General features: G+C 33.9%; 1 protein-coding gene across 1 annotated transcript; it reads left to right on the top strand.

Annotated features, from left to right (window-relative positions):
• The first annotated feature begins 1,046 nt into the window (after window positions 1-1,046).
• On the top strand, window positions 1,047-10,895 carry LOC128238856 (uncharacterized). The gene is made up of 10 exons (XM_052955144.1): window positions 1,047-1,051; window positions 1,213-1,299; window positions 1,903-2,000; window positions 3,745-3,949; window positions 4,189-4,291; window positions 5,727-5,778; window positions 6,451-6,594; window positions 7,216-7,368; window positions 7,755-7,889; window positions 8,642-10,895. The coding sequence occupies exons 3-10, from the start codon at window positions 1,907-1,909 to the stop codon at window positions 8,917-8,919; spliced, it is 1,164 nt and encodes a 387-aa protein (XP_052811104.1). The 5' UTR covers window positions 1,047-1,051; window positions 1,213-1,299; window positions 1,903-1,906; the 3' UTR covers window positions 8,920-10,895.
• The last annotated feature ends 723 nt before the right edge of the window (window positions 10,896-11,618 follow it).

Genomic DNA, 11,618 nt, shown 5'->3' with positions numbered 1-11,618 from the left:
GTTTGGTGATAATCAGACAAAACCTAGGGTTACAGCGTAGACAATGTTTTTGTAAGTCAAGGGCCATTACTCTGGAGTGGCTGGTCCTAGTATGGTGATAATGCAACTAAAGCTTTTCAAGTTGAGTGTGGACAGATTAGTGAATGCTGCCCACCACAGGTGACTTTTTAAGTAAAGGGTGAATCTATAATATGTCCCATCTATAAAGAGTGTATAGTAAGGGAGGAAAGGAAGAAATTTGTACAAGAAGCAGTTGGCAGAAATTGATATTAGAAAGACGAGGAGGAGGTAAAAGAAAAGTGAAGAGAGGGTATAAAATGAGAGAGAGGAGCGAATTGGGTATTAAAAGGTTATGGTCATGATTAACGGAAATACGAGAGATATGGAAACAGGGAATTATGAAGCAAACAAGAGAGTGAGGAAAATGGGAGAGGAGAAACAAAAATGAGCGGGTAAACAGAATGGGAGAGAGTTAAAAAAAAAAGGGGAAGATGATGAATTTGGATAAGGAAGAAAATTGGAGGGAGAAAGGAAATGGAGGAGGAAAATGGGACGGAGAAGGAAATTAAAGGGAGCATATGAAATGGGGAGAAGGTAATTGGAGTGTAAGGGAAATGGGAGAGAATAAATGAAAAGGAAAAGAAAAGCAGTGGTAGGGAGGAGAGAAAATGAAAGGTAGAGAGAAGACGAGTGTTTGGAGAAAAGGGGAATGGGGATAAAAAATATAGTGGATAAAGAGCTGTGGGAGGGAGAAAATGGCACTGGATAAGAAGATGATGGGAGGAAGAAAAGGGGAACTTGAAGAGAGTAAGTGGTTTTGGAGTGAGTTCATGAAAATAAGAGTAAATGAGATAGAGGAGAAAAAAGGAATGGGTGAAAAAAGGGAGAAGGAAGAAATGGGAAAAGGAAATATGAGAGATTGAAATGAAATGGGAGAGGAGAAAGGAATCGGACAGGGAAAGAACATGGAAGACAGGCAAGGGAATTGGATGGTAAAAAAGAAAATAGTGAGAGAAGAAACGAAATGGGGCGGAGAAAGGAAAATGGGAGGGTAAAATAAAGGGAAGAACAGAAATCTTTCTGTTGCATGTTGTGTCTTGCCGACTTGAAATAAAACTAATTGTATTGTAGGATATACTTACTGTAAGGCTTTAACGTGACGGCGTACCGTGACCGTTCCTAAAATAGAACTTTTCGCTTTCCTTTTAAAAGCAGATTTAAAAACAGTACACGCGGAAACTCCGATTACCTGTCCCAACTGATAAGGGCGTTTGGATTCCCATTTCAGCTGCCTATAAAGTAAGTGTTTTCTTCTTGATTTAAACCACTCTGCAGTATACGGTTACATTTTTCTAACTATTGTAATTTGTAAATGTTATTTATTATATGATATAATACATATGTAATGTATTTACCTCATCAGTGCATTAAAATGTAATACGTTTATCTTTTACTATAAGTGTTTACGGGGAAACCATAATATCAAATTACAGTACACGTATTTCATTATATTTCGGTTGTTCACTATTTACAATATGCTTATTTATGCATTGTTTATTTTATTTATACTCGTGCAATATAAAGCTAATGAAGTGCTCTATTTTACATAAAAAATGGCTAAATCCTTGTTTACAAGTCTTGAAAAGAGGAATCCCAGGATACCTAAAAATAGTAACACACCGTCTTAAAGCGCTTACAAAATTGCATTTAATATTATAAACGGAATCACTAGCGTAAGTAATACTTATATTAAAGTTATTATTAATTTCGTGCACTCATCCTATAAAAGAAATGTTTGAAATTTAAAATAATCTTGTCATATACTAAGTGAGTGAAAATACAGTTTCTGGAATTCATACCATTGAAAAACTCGCCTGCACAATGTAGTTATATTTATTTCAGGAAAATGACGCAATCGAGACCTATAATGGCCAATGAAATAAAGAAACTAATGAAAGAAACCAAAGTTATAGAAGTCAAAGATTTCATCAAGGTGTCGGGTAAATACGTTCTTCATAATGTGTGACCAAGTCTTGTCCGCAAACAGTTAGACCAGGACGATTAACTCCATACATAGGTAGGGTGTCCTGGACCAGTAGATTATCCGCATTATTTGGCGCGTCAAAAGTCACGGTCAACAACCTTATGAAAACACTGTCCGCACAATAAGTCGCGAATGGTTTGACATAGGACTACCAAACTTTAGCCATAGAGGCCTATAGACCAGAGACAGACCCCTACCATGTCTGAACTAAATAGGACAATGGTCAAGGTCACGGACAACCGTCTAATGACAGTTTTGTCCGCATTCGAGAACTCGTGTCACTAGGTCAAAGGTCAAGGCCACTGTAAACAGCCTTATAAAACAGATTATAATTTCTTAAACTCGGGTTTTTGCTGCAGTAACTGTTAAGTTATTTATATATTGTACACGTATAAGGTTGTAAATGCGACCGGTTGAACTAGTAATTAATTTAATGTATGTAGGAAAAAAATACAAGAAACACTGCGTTGATTGATAGTGGGCATTTATTCAAAATGCCATAACATTTAATGAAAGTCAACAAGAATAGGTTGACAAGTGTTACATTATGTTTCCCGTAATACAAAATCTGGGTGGGTAAACCGCCAAAAGACAAAGCCACCGCCACCCAGAGAGTTATCCTCGCTTTTTGGTTAGAGCAATTTGGTAAAACCTCGAAGTTCACACGATGCTTTATTAAACAGAAATCTATGGGAACTACCAACGGTATCACTCATTACCCGACTACTCATTGGCTATATGCTAATGAGGTAGATACATGGGCGGAGCATAGCGCCTTGTCTAACAGCATTGGGCAGTTGCCTATCCGGATTCTTTTTGAGGTTTTAAACTGGAGAAATAACTGGAGAAATACTGAACATTTAGAAATGAGAATTCACATGATGAAAATAAGGCTCCTATTTCTAAAATAAATAAATAACGTTAGAAATATATATAGCTTAAATCAATGTTGTTGAGTGAAAAATCAATAGCAATTGTCTTATCAACTTCCTTTTTCTTAAAATAAATATACTGTAGGTTTCAATTGGAAAATTTTATTAAAACAACAATTATCTAACTCTTAGATAAAATATGAAAAATATTAGTATTTAAAACAAAAGAAAGTCATGTGATATGCAAGTTTCGTAGTGATGTTGTGTGCGCTAGAAAATACTTTCGATTTTTGTTGCATGAATGCAATTGCGATAAAGGTGCTTTTATCCTCGTGTGATCTAAAAACGTCAAAAAGGATACGATAAGTCATTTGGATATACATGTACATACATTTCGATAAGTTTACATTTGTAACGTGCGACATCGTTTGAAAACAATTAAACAACAACAGATCCCTTCAGAGAAAAGCAGGCACGAACCTGAAGAGGTCCGTTGGTATTTATATACAGTTAATTTTCAATCCATACAAAACGCAGGCTTTGCCAATTTGCGTATTACCAACCAAGTTAACATACGTACTATGAACGTACGTCCGTCTACAACGGAGTGTTGTACTATGAACGTACATCCGCCGCCTATACAGAAGACCGTTACACTAATCCACCGCCTACAGCGGACCATTACATATTACTAAAACATACTGGGACCTACATTTACTGTTTTTCTCGCCACTTGAAGTGTGTGACTGATAAGTCATAATGTAGCCATGCGTGTATTAATAACATTACTTGTAGATTTCTTTCAAAATGAAGAAATATTCATTTCAGAGATTTTGCCCTACTTGACGAAGTTAACGATTCCAGCAAACCAGAAAATTTCGCAAAAAATTGAAAGAGATGGCGAAGCTGCCGCAGCATCTTTGCTTTATGCTGAAGTCACCAGAAACACAACTGTACTATTTCCGCAGTTGGTAGCTGCTCTGAAAAAGACCGCGCAAAACGACGTGTATGCGACATTCAAATCAGCAATCCAGTAAGTCGCTCTGGCGTTGATTCATAGTATTTTGATAATAATTATATGAAAGCTATTCTTATTTATCCCTATTTGAAAGTAAATGCAGCTTCTCAAAACAGTCCAACATCATACTTGTCAAATATATAGATTGTCTTATTAATCATGTTAGTGATATTGTTGAGGTTCAGAGACACCGAAACGAAACTTCGTTGAGCAAAAAATAATGACGTTCACAATAAGTTAATTGGATCTTCCAGCAATTTAAAAAAGAAGAAAGGCACTAACGCCAACATCGCTGAGGCCGTGCAAAAACTTCTGGATATGATAAAAGATGAAGAATCAGAGAAAAAGTGTGACCAAGTAATGTATACTATTCCACTTTTGTTCTTTACATTTGTTTTTTTAAAATAGACACACGTTTTGTAGTGTACGTCCGGGGTCAACTTCAGTGATTAACATTTGCACAGTATTTACTACCTGCCACATTGAATTTTACTCTTAGAATAATACAAAGGGCAATGAGAAAGTTAGCCCGAAGCAAAACATTTCACAATCTTACGTTGAAGTTGAATTAGTGGTCATACAGATTTTAAAAAAACTAGGTCAAATCTTAGAACATTCTTTGGGACACACTAGAGACATTATAATTCGTCCAGTATTCATAAAAAATAATAAGAATGTTTTCCTTGAATATTTCTAAGATTAATTTTAAACTTGGGTCATGTTGTGTCATAGACTAGGTCTATATTAGGAATATTAGTACGGATTTGTTAGATTTTGTTCGAACTTCGTAAGAATGTTACATTGTAAAAGTGGGTCACAATGGGTAAAAAATAAGGTCATTAGGTCAAACCTTAGAAAAAAATGAAATTCATTATGACAGTATGTTTGATCCACTATTCATCGAACTTAACCAGAATGTTTCCTCTTAATGAACCCTAGGACGAATTTCAAACTTGGCCACCTCTGTTTAAAAATTAGGTCACTTGTTCATTTCTTTTTTTGCCTGGTAATGATTGGTCAGATTATGTTCAAACTTGGACAGCATGTTTTCCTTTATGAAATCTCACTGGATTTTAAAAGTGGGTCACATAGGGTCAAAAACTAGGTCACTAGTACAACATACTAAAGGCAATATATCTGGTCCAATATTTATCAAACTTCAGAATGTTTTTGTTATGGAATCAATGACTAGTTTCAAACTAGGTCACATGTGTTCAGAAACTACCAAGAGTCACTTGATTGGTCAGACTTTGTTTAAACTTTGGTGAGAATATGAAAGTGGGTCACAATGGGTCAACAACTAGGTCATTAGGTCAAATCTTAGATAAATCTTGGGAACAAACAGAGGCAATATTTCCACTTTAATCTTTTATTTTTTTCAATGTTTCTGGTCCAATCTACGTTGAAACTTAATAAGAATATTTGCCTTAATGAAATATTTTATTATTTTGAAACTTGGTAACATGAGATCCAAAACTAGGTTATTAGGTCAAATTTAAATGCTACACTCTATACAATATTCTTTTATTTCAAACATTAGCAAACAATCTCATATCTCATATTCAATGTTCATAATAGTCCATCACTCTGCACTTGTATTGCATGTTTCGATTTGAATATTTGACAAACATGCGAGTTTCATGCCATCTGCTTTTCCTAATCAAGCTGGAGATATCAATTCAACAAATTAGCTAGTTTTTCAGGATTTCTTATGACCTGACACTTTATTGATTTATTTAGTTTTCAAAATTTCCAATGACCCGTTACTGGTAAAGCCTTCTTTCTTTTTCAGGATTCCTCAGATTCTGAATCTACACATTCTGATCTTTTATTGGAAGACATAGGTATTGCTGAATAATTGTATGGACTTTTATATACATTAGTTTAAACTTATTTATTTCACAACGATTGTGACACAAGCTATTACAACATTGTATTAATCACTCTCATTGGCATGATGTTACGCTTGAGTGTGGTTTTGTGTTGTGGGGGAAACCAGAGTGACCGGAGATAAACCCACTTGTCCGGCTTGGTGACCAAATTCACATGCACCCAGGCTGGGAATCGAGCCCGGGTCGCCTTGACATTGACATGTGATACTAGTATAAATTTATGTATTGCTCCTGGATGAGGAGAGGAAGCCATGACAAATTCGAACTAGAATGGGAGATGTGAATAATAAACCATCGGTGTGTCAGAAAGGATGTTTATACAATATCATACTTCATGTCCAAATGACATTAAATTATACTTAATACTTAATGGACATGTGTTTACAAAGTTGAATGCATGTTTTGACTAGTTGTCAGCGTATTAGACAGACTTTCTTAATTTCCTCCCGAAGCCATTTTGATGATTATGACGTGCAGTTATCACCCTGGAGTATCTTCTTCACATAAAAAGGCTCTCCTGAGTTTACATGTATATGTGATTTGTTTATAAGTATATAACAAAATTATCAACTTTAAACCTCATGTATTCTTGTGTAAATATTGCTTTTTTAAATATCAATTCAGACAAACATAACGATGCCACAGCTACTGAGACTGAAGCCGCCAGGAGACCTATCATGAGTCGTGGCAAACCAATGACTGCTTTTGCTCCAAGAACTAAGTCATTGCCTGTAGGAAAAAGCAGACCTATAGTCTCCCAAGAATTGGGTATGACGTGCTTCTTATATATATCATTCTGTTATTAATGTTTTATTTTTCGATAACAGTGTTAAGATAATGTTATAACTTCTGTTTGACAATAATGTAAGGAAGTTAGTATTGGTTATTAACAGGGACCATAACCAGTTTTAAGAAATCTGAACCCGTTTTATTTTGTTATCATTGAAAATAATTTGTATACAGAAAAAGCAGACCACCTGTATAAAACATTTTCCAATACTGAAATAACAAATAAGTTCTTTTTGGCCTTCAAAATTTGCAAAAACATGTCATTTAACTGCCTATTTCAGTTGGAATAAAAAACAAATACTAGTATACAAAGATTTAAACTTTTTCTTTGCTGTATTTGCGGTCATTTTTTTTAACATATTTGTAATTGGCAAGCAAGTACCTTTCAAATGTTACAAAATTGATATGAGGATCAATCTTTCACATTATGGTCATTGGAATTATCAGAGAACAAGCTAATTTGTGGGCAAGATTCTTTAATTACATTAAAACCATTAATATAATGTCAAGTTAGGCGGCTGTTCCCACACGTGCAAAACGTAATATACCATAGTGTTATTAAAATGTATAATAATTATTGATATTGATATATTTCTCCAGCAAAGAAAGCAATATCAAGCATGCAAGCAAGTGTATTTCATCAACTGGCTAATTACCTTGAGGAAAAGGTGGAAAGCGGAGAAATGATGTGGTCCTACCTAGTAAAGAACAGCAGCATCTTAAAACTTACCAGGAAGGATCAAGTTGACATTGGTAAAACATTTTGGTATATGGCGCATGAAAATCTTACTGTTGTTTGCAAATGAACTTAGCATTTCAAGGTTTTGAAGCATTAAATGATTGTGGTGTTTGCTCTGTTCAAAAACACCAAGTAAATTCAGAGCCAAATGCAACAACTATGGCTTGTCAATCGACTTCACACGTCAATGAAAGCCGAACATGTTTTTACTGACTTTACCGTTTATGAATTGATTTATGATTTTTACAACTACTAATCACAGCAGCTGCTTGTTTTACCTACAAGTAGTTTTGGTTACATGAATGTCGTATGCGCTTAGAAATTGATCATTGTAAACAAATCAAAGATTTGTGTTGTGAATTGTTTGGATGGAAATTACAATTAAAACACATTTTTTCAGAAAGTCAACTCGAACAAGGAAAATTGTTTCTGGACTTGCTTGAAAGGAAAGGTCATGATATTGACAAACTGGAAACAGTCTTTGTTGAAAACAGACTTCAAAAGGCCTTAACAATAATCGGATCGTGCAAAGGAGGTATATACATACAACATCTATTTCTATATCCATTAATTTGTCTCTAGCAATTATAATGGTTACATAATGAATTAATTTATGGTGGATTTTGAACTGCTTTTTCTAGAAAAATAAAGAAAAATTGTTTGTTTCAGTATAAGATCGAAATATATTTCACGAGTGGCATAGCCATGAGTGAAAGATTCATTCTTGGTGTTCGCAAGGTTAAATATATCGCTATCTTACACTGAAACAAAAAAAAATTCTTTGATAATATGCCTAAATAGGAGTTAAAAGTTACTTGATTCCATTTTTTTTAGCAAAACCGCCAATTTGTATGCGTATGTAACATTATTTCGGAACTGACGTCGTTGAAATTTTGTCCCAGGCCTGTGTTCGCTGACATTTGATTTGGAACTGAGAGCGGGCTTAAATGAAAATGAAACATCAATTTTATTTAACTGATAAATCTATAAACCCCCAGAAAGCATTTTTTTTCTACATTTTTACATATTTTGTGACTGGTTACAAAGAATTCAAAACTCTTTTTGAGTTAACAAAGTGGTATAGCCATACTATAGGTATCCCTGATTTCATAGCAAAGATTTCTGTGTTTTCGGTAGTGTTATTAAACTATTAAACTCTCTATTAAAAGAGACAACAAAACTGGTTTTTTACCCAGATTCATTTCAGCTTATAGCTGTATTAACTCTCTTTTACTGATAGAATTAAGATTACAATAAACTTTGAAGTGAACTAAACGCTTATTTCAGTCGCAGACAAACAAGACGTGGAGCTGACCAAACCGCACCATCCTCCTGCGGATGCTCCTGCCCAAGAGTGGAACTGGAAGTTGCCATCGATTGTACATGTTTTGCTCATTATGTGCCTCAGTGTTTTCTGTTTGGTTGGTTTATGGTCGATTGTAAAAGCTTGCGTTTATGATGGAGGTTACACACAAGGCCCGATTACTACCCATATTTGCACCCATGTTTATATACACATTGGACAACACGCTTCTAATGGAAGTCAATACAGCAACTGTATCTAACAAAGAATAAATTGAATAATTCAAAAAATTCAAAATAAGGGTTAAAAAACAATTAAAAGTTGAATAGACAGATTTTCAGTAACAAAACTATTGTTAAATGTACATGTGAAATACGAAAAAGACCTTCTGAATATTGGTAATGTATTTTGGGCTGAAAAATCAGGACTTTGCCATATATCTAGTGCTTTACTGACCTTCTGCCAGCAATTTATAGTGAACGAGTTTTTACAATTGTACAAGATGCTTGTATGATGTTTTGTATGGTTCTATTGTTATCTTGTTTTGTTTTATTGTTTGTTATATCATCTACTTGTATCTCTATATTTATTTAGGAATTTAAATACCGTTTCAAGATTCTGAAAGATATCAGTATACAATATTGTATTCACATTAGTGCTCACAATAAATATAACAAACAAAGTTGACAAGAAAAGCTCATATCTCTATATTGATTAAAATATACTTATTCTAGATATATATATTTTAATTTTCTTTTCTATTAGATGTTCGCCTGGTTACACACAGACAGTTAGAAATAATATTGAATTAATTTTTCGAAAATTTAAAGTCTGATAAATATACATGTTTATATACATGTTTCTTTCATGCTTTACGATGAAATATGGGGTTTTAACAGTGAAATAACAACAGTGAAAATATCAATTTGATATTTTCACTGCAAAATAAGGAGTGAAAATATCAATTTTCAAAACTACTTTTAAAATCTTTTGTTGTTACATGTACTTGCCTTGGTCAAAACAGAACACTGGACTTCAGTAAATTATGTCAAAAAAGGTCAAAAAAATAAAGAAATATTTTATAAATTTAAATAAATATATAATTGGAAATTAACAACTTACCGTTTATTACCGGTTATCCCGTTTATCAAACATTTTACTGATCTTTGAAGCTGAATGTTCGAACATTTGCTTTCATTCCAAACAAATTACAGACAAAAACAACTGTTCGAACATAAATAAAATTTTATAGCATCGATCAAATGTATTTTGAACTGTTAACCGTTGTAGTACGTAAAATGGGCTTCCTGGAGAATTCACACAACAATTTATCGGATAGATCCGATATTTTTTACCCCACCCACATCTCAAAATGTGTCAACAAACTAGCGTGGCATTTACTCTTCTGGAAAACAAACATTTAAAAGCGATACAGACTGGTCTCTGACAGTAAGATGACTGTATATTAACTTACTATAAAAACACGCGTATATGCAGTCTTAAAACTAAGAAGAATGGTTAAAATCCAATGAGTATCCACATTTGTTTTGCTAACACATTTGACCTTCCAAATTTTCATCCTATAAATAGCGGCGTAGTAATTTGGTTAAAATAAAAAGTGTTTTCATTATTTTTTGGAACATTTGTGCACTAATAATACTTCATTTTTTACTGTTCATAAAGCTTTGCAATAAAAAACGAGCGAATATTAAGCTATAAGAATGAATAGCAGAGAACTATTTCTCAGCAAACCGAAAGTAAAAAAGTTGACAGCTATAATTATGCATGAGGGGCGCCCTACGGGTAGCGGCGTAAAGCCCACCCTTTTCAAAAAAGGGGGTAATTCAGAAATAAATAAAAAAACAAATAAAACTCCGAAAATAAGCATAAAAGAAACAGAAAATTTGTTTATTTCAGTGTAAGATCGTATTTAATTTCACTCGTGATCATAAAAAAACTACATTTTCACTCGTGGCTTCGCCACTCGTGAAAATATGTTTTTCTATGACACTCGTGAAATGAAATACGATCTTACACTGAAATAAACAAATATCCTCTATTGCTTATAAATTGGGTGTCAATGAAATATTTTTTATGTTAATTGTAGTTTAGATTTCATAGTTGTTAACATTTTAACAGTTTATTTTTAGTTGTTGACAATTATTGTATCATGACAATTATAAAATATTGACACATAGAGGTATTTTGTAATATTTTCAGTAAAATAAAATGAATTTTAGTTTATGACTGTGTTTTTTTCTTGCAACAAAATCCTGAACAGGTCTTTAAACACAAGTGTATGGTGGCATATTACTGCCGTAAGATCACATGTTAATATACAAATATTAATTAAATAGCTATATAATTATCACAAAAAATGCTTTAGACAAAAAATGCTGTTTTTGATTCCATCCCGCTCATTGTGACATTGGACATATAAAGCGTGTCTTGATCGATAACTAAGGTATGCTTGGTCCTTCCGTCCTTAAATTTGGCATGGCTGTTGGTCATGACCAGCAGCTGACCTCATTATTTGTGGTCAGTAGATCTTCAGGTCTTGGTGACCTTGACACAAAAAATTTGTCTGATTGATAGCAAAAGTATGTTAGGTCCTATGGTCCTCAAACTTGGTAGGATGGTTGGTCATGACCAACAGATAACCCAATAGCTTTTGAGTTCAATAGGTCAAAGTTCATAGTCATTGTGATCATTGACACAAAAAGCTTGTCCGCATGAAAACTAGAGTATGTTCTCAAACTTGGTAGATAGGTTTGTCATAACCAGCAGATGACCCCAATAGATTTTGAGGTCAGTAGATCAAATGTCACGTGCATGATGACCTTGGACACAAAAAGCCTGTCTGATTTATAACTAGAAAATGCTTGGCCCTACAGTCCTCAAATTTGAAAGGGGGTTTGGTAATGACCAGAAGATGATCCCTGTTGATTTTTGAGGTCACAG

The sequence above is a fragment of the Mya arenaria genome, chromosome 1 (assembly GCF_026914265.1).
Source record: "Mya arenaria isolate MELC-2E11 chromosome 1, ASM2691426v1".
Taxonomy (NCBI): domain Eukaryota; kingdom Metazoa; phylum Mollusca; class Bivalvia; order Myida; family Myidae; genus Mya; species Mya arenaria.
This window is presented reverse-complemented; position numbering and strand designations above follow the sequence as displayed.

Excerpts from the sequence above, each read along its gene's own strand:
- LOC128238856 (XM_052955144.1), top strand. The coding sequence starts at position 1,907 with ATGACGCAATCGAGACCTATAATGGCCAATGAAATAAAGAAACTAATG. Across the intron at positions 4,292-5,726 it reads CAGAGAAAAAGTGTGACCAA|GATTCCTCAGATTCTGAATC; the intron begins GTAATGTATACT and ends TTTCTTTTTCAG. Across the intron at positions 7,369-7,754 it reads GAAGGATCAAGTTGACATTG|AAAGTCAACTCGAACAAGGA; the intron begins GTAAAACATTTT and ends ACATTTTTTCAG.